Source organism: Dasypus novemcinctus, chromosome 2, assembly GCF_030445035.2.
Source record: "Dasypus novemcinctus isolate mDasNov1 chromosome 2, mDasNov1.1.hap2, whole genome shotgun sequence".
Taxonomy (NCBI): domain Eukaryota; kingdom Metazoa; phylum Chordata; class Mammalia; order Cingulata; family Dasypodidae; genus Dasypus; species Dasypus novemcinctus.
In genome coordinates, this window is record NC_080674.1 from 55,429,652 (window position 1) to 55,445,722 (window position 16,071).

Below are 16,071 nucleotides of genomic sequence, written 5' to 3' on the forward strand. Positions count from 1 at the left end.
GGCAGGGCCATTCTTAGGCAGGCTGTACTTTCTGTCGTGCTGGGTGGCTTTCCTTATGAGGCGCACTCCTTGCGCGTGGGGCTTCCCTACGCGGGGGACATCCTTGCATGGCAGGGCACTCCTTGCACGCATCAGCACTGCGCATGGGCCAGCTCCACACGGGTCAAGGACCCTCCCATGTGGTAGACGGACGCCCTAACCACTGGGCCAAGTCCGCTTCCCTCTAATCTTTTATTCTTCATGGATTTTGCCATTTGATCCATATAGGACTGTCTCTAAAGTTCACCAACAATCTATTGATTATAGGAAATAAAGGGAAATTCCCCTAAATAATCAAAATGGAACCTCAAAAGATCAAAAAATGAAACCATTGAGAAATATCTAATCATGCTTCACTCTCAAGTTTATCAAACTTATCGATTCAATTATGGATATAAAAAACAGTTCAAGGGCCACATTATCAAAGCTCAGGACTGAAGAAAACTGTCAAAGTTATCAATCCCCAGTTGATGGGAGCATTAGCCATTCCTGTACTTGAAAATATGTCCTCCAGAACTATAACTTTATACTTAACAGATGCTACTTATTGCAGTAACATTCACTAATAGTGTATACTTATTTAAGTTGTAAGTATCAGATATTAAATAGATTTCTGAAGCTGTTAATTTCACGGAAATCTTGTTATAAACTGGGTCTAGAAGGTCCAGACTTTTTGGACTTGAAAAACTGATAGAAACTGGAGATACAAAGGGAATCACAACACTAAATAATGGATACTACAGACACAGTTCTTGCCCTTATGGTACATAGTGATATACAAAACATGGGTGATACCAAAGAATTTATTGTAAATGTAGTGGCAAATACATTGAGAATAATCATTATTAAAAAGGAACTAGAAAATTACACATTTAAAGTATGTGCTTTTTTCCTGCCACCTTTAAGTTATGGCTAGTACCAGCATTTTAAGTATTAAATACTTAATGGGATGGTTCATTTTCACGTAATTTCATGACTTTTATGTCCACCTTAATTTTTAAAGTATTCAACCAGTTTCAATTATTATTTTCCGTTTTTATTAATTCCGTAATGATCTGCAGAATCTTGTCATCTGAGTGGAAGAAAAAAACAAAAGCCATGAACAAATTCTACACTGGAAAATTAACCAATGTATACACATGTAAACAACAAGAATATTTTATTAAAAGATTCTCTTATATTAGAATACAAGATTAACACCAGCAATATTTACTATAATATAATAATATATCATTTCTGGCCCTACAAGTATTATTTTAATTATTATAATACACTACACATACTTTGACAGAAAGTTAACATTTGAGTATGTATAGCCTAAAGGCCTGGAGAGATAAAGTGACAAACTGTTACTCCTTTAAAGGAATTATTTCCTTAAGATTCCTTTAAGACAAGAAGTTTCTCAACTTTGTCACCTTGCTCAACTGTACCAGGCTCTAATGCCTCTCCATGTTCTTCAGGGTGTCGGGGTTTCCACAGTATTAGCAAGAAAGAAAGAACTGTAATCAGTTTCTCCATATTTACTCCAAAGAAAACAAAGTTCTAACAAGGAAGTGGTCTTGCAGAGGTGGCAGTGGGGAAGCAATAGGCGCATAACAAAGAGTGTAACAGAGAAAGTATTATTTGCTAAGGAGATTTTGTTAACAGCTGCTTCTACTTCTAAACAGTTGTTCAGAAACTGTGACTTCCTAAGAACTTTACAACCTCTGTTATAGTTTGAATTATGTCCCTTAGAAAGATATGTTCAAGTCCTACCCCATCCTCTGAGTGTGACCTTATTTGGAAATAGGGTCTCTGAAGATGTGATTAGTTAAGATGTGGCCAAACTGGCCTGGCTTGGGTGATAATCCAAAATGATTTATCTTTATTAGGGAAATATGGACACACAGACACAGAAGAGAATACTATGTGACAATCAAGGTAGCAAAAGAAGTGCTGCACCTGCAAGCCAAGGATTGCTGGCAAACACCAAAAGCTAGGAGGGGCAAGGAAGGAGTCTCCCTACAAAGGAAGCATGGTGCTGCTGACACCTTGATTTTGTATTTCTAGTCTTCAGAATTATGAGAGAATAAATTTCTGTTGTTTTAAGCCTGTTCAGTTTGTGATACTTTGTTACGGCAACCCTAATAGACTAAGACAATCACCCATTGCACAGTTGTAATTATCAGGGCTGCAAGACTGAAATTCTATGTTTATATTAGACACCTCAGTAAAAGAATGCCCCAGGCTTCATCTTTTGCAATAGGTATTCTGGTAACTGGGCCAATAGCTTGTCATTTAGGTTCTGGGGACTACAGTGGCACTAAAAGGAAAAAAGGGAAAACAGGTTACTTCTGGAAGAGGAACAATGACAGGCCGATAACCATAACTTTTCAATTTGAGGAAGAGTAGAGAGAAAAAGAAAACGTTAAAAAAAAATTAATTAAAAAAAAAAGAAAAGAAAACATGAGAGTAACTCCAGTTACTTCTTTTTCAAAAGCTAGGCAGTCTACCACAACTTTGCTTATTTAAAGTCCAGAAAGAGGATACTTTATCCTCACCCTCCCGAGCTATCTGAGGGTAAATTCTGCTTTCTCTTTATGGCAAAGGGAAACACTGAAATAATTTTAAAATTAGTTTTGCTTAATTTAAAAGTTGAAGTTCAATCTGTTCTTTATATAATGTTTTTCTTTCTAAGATTGTACTAAACTAAGTTGTAATGTACAAAAACTACCTAGGAAAAAGAATCTCCATCTGTTAATATTGTCAAGACCTGGTTTAGGTTTCCAACAGTAGAGTAAAATTAAAACTGCTTATGCATCCACATTCAGTTATGCAAATAACCATAGTGTGTGAGCCTTTAGGGTAGTATTAACTATATTAGTAGTTCCCCAAATTGCCTATGAGAAGTAACTGGGGATATCTGTTAAGAATACAGTCACACTGAATCCACTGTTCAATTCTTAACATCACTAAAAGTGGGACAACCAAACTTAAGTGCTTCCTGATGTAATGCAACAGAAAGAATACAGCACCACATAGAAAATATTCTTCTAAAAACATGGATCTAAATATAACTCTCAGTTTGTAGGAAATTCAGGGAATAGGAACTGGTTAAATCAAAGCAAGAGCAAGCAACTAGCCAAATCCTAAATGTGGGAAATTCTACCAGAAAAAAAAACAGTTTATTAAAAATAATTTGCATTTTAGAAAGAGGATGGTGGTGGTATAGATTAAAAGAGATTAAAAAATAATAATATAGTTATAGATAGGTTACTCCCATAGTGGAGATTCAGCATATCTGGGCTAGTAGGTCTTTGACCTTGTATTTTTCACAACTGCTGGGATGATTCTAATGATTTGGAAGTTTGGGAAACAGTGTATCAGGCTAACTGGAACTCGGGTGTCTATTGCAGATTTTTGTATTTCTTTTATACGGACTTACAGTTTTGCATTTGTGACAGTGGTAGAGAAAATGTACAGGAATAAATGTCACAGAAAGCCCCTCATTCTCATTTTTTTTTGTAGTAACTTTATTAGCAGTTTAGTAGAATGCTAATAAATAGGAAAGGTTACTATGTTAGGTTTATCTTTTTTCCAGTGAAACGGCCAACATTTTACAAGTGAAGTTTACAAGAGGAAGGAGGAAATTAAAAGAATCTTAAGTGGATAATTAGGTTGTAAATAACCAAGAATGTCTGCATGTGATGGCATGCAGCACAAAGTAAATTTATTATTAAAACAAATTTTAATCACATGGAATTTAAGACACCCATATGCTATAGTGTCCTCCAATGTTTAAAAACAAATCCCTAAAATTTCTACCATCTTTTAGCTTTTAGCTGAAACAACCTTTTAGCTTGTTCTCTTGGAAAGTTTTCCCTCATACTAATATATATATGCTTCTATATATATGTATTTATTTACACATACATACATGTATACTGACTTCTACCTACAATACAATCAAACACTTACTTTCAAGGGACATCTTGGGATTTTCAAGCTTTTTTCTTAACACAGAATCAATAAGAACTCTCAGCTGCTTAAAAATGACGGCTATCTTTACAGGAGCCTGTTAAGAAAAAATGACAAATTGGACAAAGCTAATCCAAGTGAGCATGAATTCGTTTAAACAAATCAAGGTAAGCATACATACCTGATAAGTCTCCCTTAGCAGATCTTAATTTCAATATAAAATCGGGTGGGAAAAATATAGGCAAATTCCAGTAGCTAAGTAGACAATTTCCTTATTAAGTACCTATAAATTTAATATTTCTTCCCCCCAAAAAGCAACTATTATTTCAATAATAATGTTTGTTTTCGTCTCTTAAACTCTGTGGGAGCCAAGACTGCATATTTTGGAAGGGATTTTTTTTTTTTAAGTTTTATTGGAAAAAAAAAAGTATTATTGAAATGTAATATACAAACCATAAAATTCACTTGTAGTGTGTGGAATTCATTGATTTTTAAAAATGTAAATATTTAGAGTTGTGCAATTATCACTGCCATGTAGTTTTAGAACATTTCTACCATCTTCAAAATGTCCCTCATGCCTATTTGCCAGAATTGCATATATTTTCAAAGACTACTTAAAATTCAGCTTTCTAGTCCTAGATATACAGTTATGTTATAGCATGACAGTGTATTATAATTGCTTAACTTAAATTGGTTAGTGCTGATGGGGCTACAGGGAAATAAAGTTATTTATTGCTGGAAGAACTGATTGGGCTAATTTTCCTGGAGAACAATCTGACAATATGTGCTAAAAAAACTATGAAGCACAGAGCAGGTATAGCTCAGTGGTTGAGTGCCTCCTTCAAATGTACGAGATCCTGGGTTCATCCCCAGTACCTACTTTAAAAAAAAAGTAAAAAAAAGTTATGAAGCTGCTTGTGTCTTTGTCTTTGTATCCAGAAACTCCACTTTCCTCTTTTCCCTAGTAGAATGCTTATAGTTGCGTTGTTATTTAAAATTATTAAAATTGGAAATGAAGCCAAACATTAACGAAATGGTTAAGCAACTTATACCAAATCAATACAATAGAGTATTATGTGGCAATCAAAAATTCGTTTAATATGGAAATGTGAAAAAATATATATGAAATGATGTTCAGTGGGACAGGGTTAAGGTAGAAAATTCCTCCACATTTTCTCCCACAGGTTCTCAACTATTTATCTTCCTATCCCTACTTCTATGTTTTAAAGAAAATGGTTATTTTACTTTTCTCCTTCTTTTAAATATTAATAGGAATCCTATCTTTCTGATAAGTTTCTTTATTCACTAAATACCTATTTTCCAGGTTTTACTATTTAAATTATACTTCTCATTATGTTTTTTTTTTTTTAAACCAACTAGAGCAATAAAGCAATATTTTACTCTTAACACCACTTTAGGTGTTACACAATAATTTCATGTAGGAATTCTAGTTTACATTTTTATTCAAAACTGTTCCTATATTACAAGTGATTCTAATTTGAAATATAGGCATAGAGGTATATTATACTATTTTTTCCTTTCCTGCATATTTCAAAGAACTGCAGTATACTCAGGAAGGCATTTAGCTAACTCAGCCTTGGAATGACCCCAGTATATGAACAAAACAGTTAATCTTACTTTTTATTGATGAATTTAAATTTTTTTTGAAAATAAAAAAATCACAATTATTATTATAAATCATCTACATAAAATACCAGCCATTGTATATAAATTCTTAATATAGAGCAGTATAATATCTTACAGACAGAACAACACAGTGAAAAGTGCATGAGTTTGGGAACCAGATAGTCCTAGATTTGAATTGTATAATCTAGGTAAGTTATTTAGTGCTTTTAACTATAGAAATAAAGCTATAGAAATTATCTAACAAGGTTTTCAGAGTATTAAATTTGATAATCCATGTAAAGAAACTATTGAAGCACCCTATATATGGCAAGCTGTAACTGTTACTGATAATAAATACAATTTGTAATACTAATATAATTTGATTTTTAAATTTAACTGATTTAAAACCACACGGTAAATATAAAGTAAGGCATTTTACTTTAAGTCAAATTATGGGAAGAAATTATGCAAACTTCAGTAAGATTTTAAAATATCTACCTCAGTGGCATTGGAAATAGAAAATTTTTACAAAATTAAAAAAATCAGTTGTACTGTGTACCTGAAAATAAATCCAGCCATCAATAGAAAGAAGACGCTCCCGGTGTTGAACTTCTATATCACCACCAAAAAGTAAAACTGGAAAAGGGGTTATTAGGGTAGTTTCCCTCAAATATACTCTGGCATACCTTACCTGCATAGGAAGAAAAGGGAGGAAAAAGAACTTCACAGCCTAAAAATGTGAAAAATTCGTTTATTTGTTTCATGCATTTTTCTATAATTGCTAGTGTGTATTTTGCCGTAAGTTTTTGTAAAGTTATATGTTTCTAGTCTTTTAAATGCGTGATTTGCCAATTTTATAATAATCACTACCACTATTCAGGCATTTATACTAATAGAAGTATAACATAGAATAGTATAACACAAAGAGCAAACCCTATTGTAAACGGTGGACTATAGTTAATACAATTATAAAAATGTTCATTTATGAATTGGAACAAATGTACTATATTAATGCAAGGTGTTAGTAATAGGGTGGTATATGGGAACTCTATATTTTATGCATGATTTTTCTGTAATCCTACAATTCCTTTAGTTAAAAAAACACATGGAATAAAGGAATTTCAAACTGATTGTTAGGCTTAATTATATACATACCTTACTGAACATAACTGAAGCTATGAATAAGATTTTATAATGTTGTTAATGCTAAAATAAAATAATGATTAAAGGTCAAAGGTTGTGGTTTCTAGATAAATGTTTAGCTATGACCACAAATATCACCAGTCAGTAAGCTCTCATGTTTTACAGTTAGGTTTGATTAATGCTGGGAGTTACTCAAGTCAATGCTTGAAATTATGGATCCTTGTTACTTTAAACCTCAAGAAATATGATAGAGGCATTCTTTTGGTAAAGAGAATTAACAAACATGTTCCAAAATGACATGCTCCCTTTTCTTCTCATATGTCCTTAAAAAATGGGTGAATACAAGATAGATAATAAAAGTCTAAAATACACAGAAGTGAAATTGCCACTTTAATCTTTACCATAAGTTTAAAAACTAGGAAAAATGGGGTGGCAATGCAGTTATGAGGTTGACTGTTTTCACTGTAACCTATAAATATTTGCTATTATCTTAGTTGATATTCTGACTTAAGCTGTTGCCAAATCATACACAGTTCTACAACCCCATCTGCTATTCCCCTTATTTAGAAATGGTACATATAACGTGTCCTTTTTCCCTTTTGAGACATGCATCTTTTAGGGAAATACTCAGGGAAATGATATATTACTAAACAACATCTATTTGCTATACTTGTCCTCATTCCTAGTAGAAAAGATGATGATGATCAGAGTAGAAACCTTTTAGTTTTGTTATGTTGGGGATGCAATCATGTCCCCCACAAAAGGCAAGCTTAGGTCCTAACCCCTGCTCCTGTGGGTGTGAAAACATTTGTAAACAGACCTCTGAAGATATTATTAAAGTGTGCCCAAACTGAATGAGGGTGGGCCCTAATCCAATAAGGCTAAAGTCCTTATAAGCAAAGGAAATTATTTACAACAAAGAAGCCAAGGGAAGAGCCAGAAGCTGGAAGTCAAGGAACCTGGAAGAGAAATGGAAAGAGGCTACCATATGCACTGCCATGGGACAGAAAAGCCAAGGATTAAGGATTGTTAGTAGCCAGCCCCAGAAGGCCACATTCTTCGGGAAGAAAGCACTGCCTTGCTGATGCCTCGATTTTGGACTTTGCCTTCCCTCAAAAATGTGAGCCAATAAATTCTTACTGTTTAAGCCAACCCACTGTATGGTATTTGTTTTAGTAGCCCAAAAAACTAAAACAGGTTATTTGAGAGCCCATGTAGGTACTGATTTCAAATATGAACAAAAAGGAATAGCTCAATTTTAGAACCAAATATAATACTGTAGGGGCATGCTAACCTGAATTATGAATGATGTATATAATATGCTCTGATTATAGAAATTTTAAGAACAAGCACTTTACCTTTTCCTGGTATAAGAGCCATCCATAAGTTTGCAAATCCCGATTTACTGAGGAGGGATGTACTTGTGCTTTGCCTTGGGCTGTGTCTACAACACAAGCCAGTTTTTCTGTAATATCTACAGATTTTGTATAGTTTATCTTCCCCACGTTGTCATATAGTCCAGCAGCCAGTACAGCTTTAAGAAGGGCAATTTCTTGGAAGGAGAGGGTTTGTGAGGCTCTGTTTTCTTTCCAGTCATTAGAAGTGGTCGATGATGAAAATCCTGCTGCCTTGACCAACTTTATTAACTCTTGCTTTACATCCTAGATATTTATGTTAACAAGAGACAAGACCATAATTGATTAAAATCAGAAACTGCCATGTAAGTCTGTAATTTATGTTACTGTTCCCTATAAAAATTGACAAGATGCTAAATTATTATTTAGTTAACTATGACCCAAATTAAATTATGGAGGAGCAAAGTTAAAGATTAAATAGGCTGTACCTCCCAGCCTACCCCAAGATTTTAGATGTCATAAGACACAAGAACGTCTAATATGTGAGAGTACTAAAAATATGCCTGAACATACTTTCATTCACTGTATCTATTTAAATAGCAGTTCTCCTTTCTTGTGACATTTTTACCCTAATGATGACTGTAACTGAGGCAACAACACTGAGAAAGAATTACAAAGGGAATCTTGATCCTAACCTATGACTATCTTCTTTATTTATCTCTAAGAATTTCAACTTAATTTTCTAAAGAACTCTCACAAAATGCATTGACAACTTCATTTAATCTAAAGTTATAGCCTAAAATCTCTTTCTACCTTAGTAATGCCAAGAAGCTAAAATACTACAGGAAAGATGAGCATTTATCCAAGTAAACAGGATACAAGTGATTAAAAGGTGATAGTTACATTTAGGATATCCTTTAGGTTTTAGGCATGGGGGTGTAAGGGACTTTCAAATTCCAGGGGAGTTAAGACCAAACAGAGAGTCGTCCTAATTCTGCAGGATTGGTGAAGATATCTGAAACTGCCCAGGAAGGTGAAAAGGCTTATAGAAGGGAATGGGAGGATATTTAAGGGTTGCTGGAGAGTAGAGAGGAGAGAGAGTGTTATTCAGCTTTCCACATCTTGAATTCCAATCAGATGGCCCACAGATGGCTATATGCAATCACTTGCCTTTATATTTTATCACTTCTATTCTTTCTCCTCTCAGATATAATTCTAGTCTTGAACTGCAATAAAAATCTGAGTGATGAGCAAAGCCATCAGGTTTCCCTTCCTAAGAGCATATTTATATACTTGGCCACAATCAGCCACAGGGTAAGATGTCCTGGATATCTTTTCATAACTAGGTCATACCAATGCAACTAAATAGCTGGCCAATATTTAGGAAAACATAAAAATATCATTAAAAGGAGCCAAGGCTTTTTGGAAAAATGAGTGATTTCAAGCGTGGAGCATAAAATGTACAAGGGAAATCTAAACATCTTGTCATACCAAAAGCAAGGAAACTATCTAAGGCTGTTAAGAGTTATATGAAAAGGACTCAGGAATCAGTGTGAAGGAACTACCACTGGCTGAAGAAGGGACAATCTGAGTATCAAAAAATTAACATCCACAGTGGGTTGAAACACATCAAATATATTTAAATCAACGAATTCATGAATTTTTATTAAAAAAAACTTACATTGATTACCTATAGAGATGCTAGGGAACCAACTTATTCTTAAAACTATTAAGTAAAAGCAAAGAATCAAGCATTTATCCAAACTTTAACTCAGGGTGACCAAATATTGATAAAGGAGAAGTTCTTTATAAAAGAATTCTAGCAACCTATTGTAGACTACAGTAAAAATATAATAATTTTCTTTCATGAATTATAACAAATATATGACACTGAGGCAAGGTGTTAATAGAGTGATATGTGGGGAAAAAGACATCTTTATAAACCATAGATGATAGTTAACAGTACTATTTCAATAATCTTTTATGAATCGTAACAAAGGGAATTACTGTTTAAAAAAAATAGTACGATTACAAAAAGTGCTATCATCAACTGTAAATGTTCCATACCAATGCAAGATGTTGGTAGTGGGGTTGTGTATGGGAACCCTGTATTTTATGCATGATTGTTCTGTAAACATACTTATCCAATAAAAAAAATTCTTTTTAAAATTCTAACTGATAAATAGAATTAGAATATTACTGTTTTGTAATCCCCAATGAAACAATGATCTGGGTGTTGGATGGCTGCTAAGACTATTACATGAAAAGCTGATGGGCTAATGGGGATTGTTATAGTGGATGAATCTGGCTGACCACATTGGTAAATCTTAACATTACAAGATGAGAGAGAACTCTATAAAAGAAAGAGGAAAGAGAAGAAAGAAGAAAGAAGAGAGAGGAGAGAGAGAGAGGAGAGAGGGGGGAAAGGGAGGGGAGAGGGGTGAGGAAAGGGAGGGAGGGGGGAGAGAGTGGGGGGAGAGAGAAAGAGAGAAAATGAAAAAGAAAAAAAAAAAACCCCTAAAAATGAACCTGACAGAAATCAAATAAGTTCTAAGTTAATGGAGAGATATTCCATGTTTATGGATCGAAAGAATCACTATTGTTAGGATGTGAGTTCTTTCCCAACTTGATCTATAGGTTCAACACAGTCCCAACCAAATCCTGTTAAGTTACTCTGGATATTGAGAAATTGATTCTAAAGTTTATACATAAAGGCAAAAGACCCAGAATAGTCAACAAAATATTGAGGAAGAATACCAAAGTTAGAGGACTGACACTACCCAACATTAAGACTTATTACAGTAATCAAGACTTATTACAGTAATCAAGTATTGACAAAAGAATAAACAGAGCACTGGAACAAAATAGCCCATAAATAGATCCACACAAACACAGTCAAGTGATCTTTGGCAAAGGAGCAAAAAGACAAATCAATGGAGGATAGCCTTTTCAACAAATGGTGCTAGAACAAGTGAAGTGAAAATCTATATGCACTGACCTTACACTTTTCACAAAATTTAACTTAAAAGGGACAATAGACCTAAATGTAAAACTTCCAGAGGGTAACCTAGGAGAAAACCTAGTGATACTGGGTTTGACAATGAGTGTTTAGATATAATACCAAAAAGCAGGACCCATAAAAGAAAAAATTGTTTAGCTGGACTTCATTAAAATGAAAAACTTCTGCTCTGCAAAAGACATTGTTCAGAGAATGAAAAGACAAGCAAGCCACAGAGTGGGAGAAAATATTTGCAAAACACGTATTTGATAAAGGACTTGTATCTACAATACATAAGGAACTCTTAAAATTCAATCATAAGGGAAACAGACTTTGGCCCAGTGGTTAGGGCGTCCGTCTACCACATGGGAGGCCCGCGGTTCAAGCCCCAGGCCTCCTTGACCCGTGTGGAGCTGGCCCATGCGCAGTGCTGATGCGCACAAGGAGTGCCCTGCCACGCAGGGGTGACCCCACGTAGGGGAGCCCCACGCGCAAGGAGTGCACCCATAAGGAGAGCCGCCCAGCGCGAAGGAGGGAGCAGCCTGCCGAGGAATGGCGCCGCCCACACTTCCCCTGCCGCTGCCGACAACAAAAGCAGACAAGACGCAGCAAAAAGACACAGAAAACAGACAACCGGGGGAGGGGAATTAAATAAATAAAAAATAAATCTTTAAAAAAAAAAAAAATTCAATCATAAAAAAATAAAACGACCCAATTAGAAAATGGGCAAAAGATCTAAACAGATACCTCACCAGAGAGGTTATACCAATGGTAATTACACATATGAAAAGATGTTCAACAACATATTTCCTTAGGGAATTATAAATTCAAATAACAATGAGATACCACTACATTATCTTTTAGAATGCCTAAAATCCAAAACACTGACAATTCTAAATGTTGGTGAAGAAATGGAACAACAGAACTCTCATTCACTGCTGGTGGGAATTAAAAATGGTGCAGCCACTTTGGAAGATACTTTGGCAGTTGCACTCTTGAGTATATTTACCCAAATAAGCTGAAAACTTACTTCCATACAAAAACTTGCAAACAAATGTTTACAGCAACTTTATTCATAATTGCCCAAACTTGGAATGACTAAGATGTACTTCAATAGGTGAATGGATAATCAACTGTGCTATGTCCATATAATAGAATACTATTTGTGCTTGCTTCGCCCCCTCGCGAGGATGACACACAAATTCGTGAAGTGTTCCATATTAAAAAAAAAAAAAAATACTATTCAGCAATGAAACTGTGGTATATTCATATAACATAATATTATTCAATGATAAAAAATAAGAGCTATCAAGCAATGAAAAGACATGGAGGAACATTAAATGCACAGTGCTAAGTGAAAGAAGCCAGTCTGAAAAATCTACATGCTATATGAATCCAACTACATGACATTCTGGAAAAGGCAACACTATAGAGGTAGCAAAAAGATCAGTGGCTGTCAAGGGTTCAGGGGAAAAGGGTGGGGTGGGGAGAATAAACAGATGGAACATAGGAGATTTTCAGGGCAACAAAATTATTCTGTATTATACTATAATGGTGGATACATGGCCTCATGCATTTGTCAAAACCCATAGGGTAACACAAAGTGAACCCTAATGTACACTATGGACTTTAATTAATAATAATGCATCAAGATTGGTTCATCAATTGTAATGAATGTTCCTAAAACTGCTCAGGAAAACAAAATTTATTAATAAAAACACTACAAATTGAATTAAAGTTCCAGATAAAATTGCCAATTTATGGAGAATACACAAAAGAACATGTTAATACCACAGGGACATAATCAACCATATCCAGAATGCAGGAAACTCTACAGAACAATTTATACAATTTACCTAGTTTTTTCAAAAGATAAATAGCAAGTGGGGGAAAAAAAGAGAGAGAGTAACTATAGATTAAAAAATAATTAAACAATATATCAACCAAACTCACTATGTGGAGCTTGTTTGGATACTCATTTGAGCAAACTGGCTGTAAAAAAAATTATGAGATATTTGGGATATTTGAATAATGACTACATATTTGATGACATTTGGGATTCTTTTATTTTTAAGTGTGGTGATGTTAAAACAAACAGTTCTTATTTCAGAGATACATAATGATCTGATGCTTAGTATTTGCTTCAAAATAATCTAGTGGGCAGAGAAGAGAATAAGGGAATTACAGTTCATAATTATAGAAGAGGGTAGCGGGTACATGAGGATTCATTAGAATATTATCTATATTTGTGGATGTTTGAAATTTTCCATAATTAAAGAAAAAGAACTTATTTTTGTAGTTTAGAACTATACATTATTCTTCAACTTTAAAAAAAAAATGAGTTACTGAGACCCAAAAAGGTTAATCTTTCCAAGTTAATTTGTTAGATGGACAATGATCCTAATTTTTAAGCTTGTAATGATAAATGTTGCCTTCTTATCATTTTCTGAATACATTATGATTGTTGACTACTAGTTTTAATTACTGCATAATAAAAACAGGTTACTTGGTAGGAGAAACAAAACAAAAAATTACAAATTCATTAATTCAGCTAACGTTTATTAAGCCCTTACTATGTATGAAGCACTAGTGGAGGCATTCTTTTTTCCCAAAATAAATCTATTAGTCAACCCGTGTAACCAAGAATCAGAGCTATATTAAGACCTACCTCTAAGGTTAACAGTGATGTTCTATTAAGAAAGTTCCTCCGGCAATATACCATTTCAGAACGATAGCCTCCTTCTTGCCGTGCTTTCTTCCATCTAGAAAAAGAAAATGATTGAACTTCAACACATTTTCTTTCTAAACTTTCTTTTACAGAGGTACTCACCAAAGTAAGATATAATTAAATTATAATCATTTAAAAAGTTGGAGGACCTATCAATTGTATATAAGAATTTCAACTGAAGTAGATATTTTTTCCTTTTATGTACAACAGTAAATTACTGTTATTTCAAATATGAGGTAAAACAGGTATAATAGCATAAAGTACATTTTTTTATAAGTTTTATGAGGGATTATAAAAATATGAATCTCTAAAATAATTATACCTTGACAGAGGAAATAACTAAAAATAAATTTAAATCTTAGACATGTACTTAAAGTCAAAGATAGCTTTAAAAAGTAAATAATTTCAGGCCACTGCCTTATTTACAACACCCAGATTATTTCTTTACCCTAGATATGCATTGTAGATCGTCAGGTGATCTGAATCTGCCATAGCCAAAGCCGATTTCGCAAGATCTGCTTCATCTTTTCGACCAATTGGTGTGGTAAAAGGAGACTTCTCTGTCATAACTGCAGCTAGTGTGGCCTATCCATAAATAACCAAACAATTTATCATTAATGAGGTATATATTGAGAGCTGATTTGTAAAAGAAAGCAAATGATAAAACAATTGTATTATAAATTGCATTCTGTTTAACACATTTATCATGTTTTACAATAGCCAACTTGTATATTCATTTTGGACTGATACTTCTAGTTTCGCTTCATGGAATTTTTTTTATATGTCACTTTACTTTTATATAATCTATATGAGATAAGGAGGCTCAACAAATATTATTAAAACTGGAGATAAAACAAAACAAAACAAAAACCTGAACATTTTGTCTAAGTGACTTAGAGGCAATCCTAGAATCACTTCTCCGATATCTTGACCCTTAGCCTGCTGAACTTCCATTTCCTACAATGCTTTTATTTTCCAAACCTGTTCTGCCCTGCAATGCTTTCTAAACATAATCTGGACTACTTAACAACCTATCTGTTGTTGTTGTAGCTTTTTAAGTAACTATCATGGCAGCTGAAGCTCTTCTTAGAAAAGATTTTCTCCTATTAAAGAGTTTACTGTATTTGGCAAAATTTTTTTTAAGTAATACTAGAAAAAAAAAAAGACTAGAGCAAGTCACACTCTAGCTATTCTGATTTTGAACAGTTTGATTTGTAGTACGAGGAAAGGCTACACCTTGATAAGGCTAGAAAGCTGAACTGGCATAGCAGGTATATGTGCCTAGAGATTCAGACAGACACATGGAATGTGTAAATTCTGAGAAAATAGAACAGCTGGCAGTCGCTAACTCAGAGAGAACCCAGAAAAAGGAAAGGAGTAAGTTTTTTATTTCACTTCTAGAAGTCCACTTCATAGCTTTCTAAGCATCATCCACTACATATCAAATTAAATAAAACACCAAGTGAGTTGCTTGAAAGCAAAAGCCTAGACAAGCCATACTCACTCACAATGTAGTTACCTACACTGCATTTAAGTAGATGCATAAATATATTTTCATGTATCATAAATAAAAAAGTTAAATTCTTATCAAGGATTCAGGCCCTTGGGTTTTAATGTTAAGGATCCAGACAGTCTATTTGGGTAAAATAAATAAATGAAGTTAAAATTGTTCCAAACAAAATAATATCCCACCCAAAATGGTATTTAAACAAAGCAGCATTAGCATTGTTTGACTTACCACTGGGTCAAGGCAACCAAATATGGCACCAAAAATAAGCATTTTGCCAATCTTGACATTCACAGGCAAAACTGCAAGGTGTTGGCCCAATGGAGTTAGTTTAGGCTCATTTAGTTCACAAGCTCCAATTTTTCGAAGTAAATTCATGGCATTGCTGATCACTTGAAGCTGAGGAGGATCTAAGGCTTTTGAGAGGAAATCTTCAGGAAAGCCAAGATTACACTTCTATGAGATTGAAAAGGAATGATAAATTGGTTTGTCATAAAAAACAATTAACACTGCCACAAAAAGATGGTCAAACTGAAACTAAATTTGAATTAGTAAAATTTTGAGTCAAGAGGGTAAATAAGTAAGGAAGGCTAATCTTATTCATTTTCTTACAATTGGAGTGTGAACATTTGTGTCTGTGCTGTGTGTTGGGGGAAGGGAGAAGCACTGGAACACAATGATGAGAACTTCCAATCCTCAGTTTAGTTTCTTTCTTCAT

General features: G+C 34.1%; 1 protein-coding gene across 4 annotated transcripts in view; it reads right to left on the reverse strand.

The window, feature by feature from the left end:
• Positions 1 to 824: 824 nt before the first annotated feature.
• Positions 825 to 16,071, reverse strand: part of DHX29 (DExH-box helicase 29) — a 63,138-nt gene continuing 47,891 nt past the window's right edge. For all 4 annotated transcript variants that reach the window (XM_058309076.2, XM_058309073.2, XM_058309079.1 and 1 more), the window contains 7 exons: positions 15,585 to 15,809; positions 14,295 to 14,431; positions 13,787 to 13,880; positions 8,124 to 8,426; positions 6,182 to 6,313; positions 3,997 to 4,093; positions 825 to 1,111 (listed from right to left, as the gene is read on the reverse strand). In XM_058309076.2, the coding sequence (XP_058165059.1) occupies positions 1,056 to 1,111; positions 3,997 to 4,093; positions 6,182 to 6,313; positions 8,124 to 8,426; positions 13,787 to 13,880; positions 14,295 to 14,431; positions 15,585 to 15,809 (1,044 nt within the window). In that variant the 3' untranslated portion in view covers positions 825 to 1,055. The remainder of the gene's footprint in view (positions 1,112 to 3,996; positions 4,094 to 6,181; positions 6,314 to 8,123; positions 8,427 to 13,786; positions 13,881 to 14,294; positions 14,432 to 15,584; positions 15,810 to 16,071) is intronic.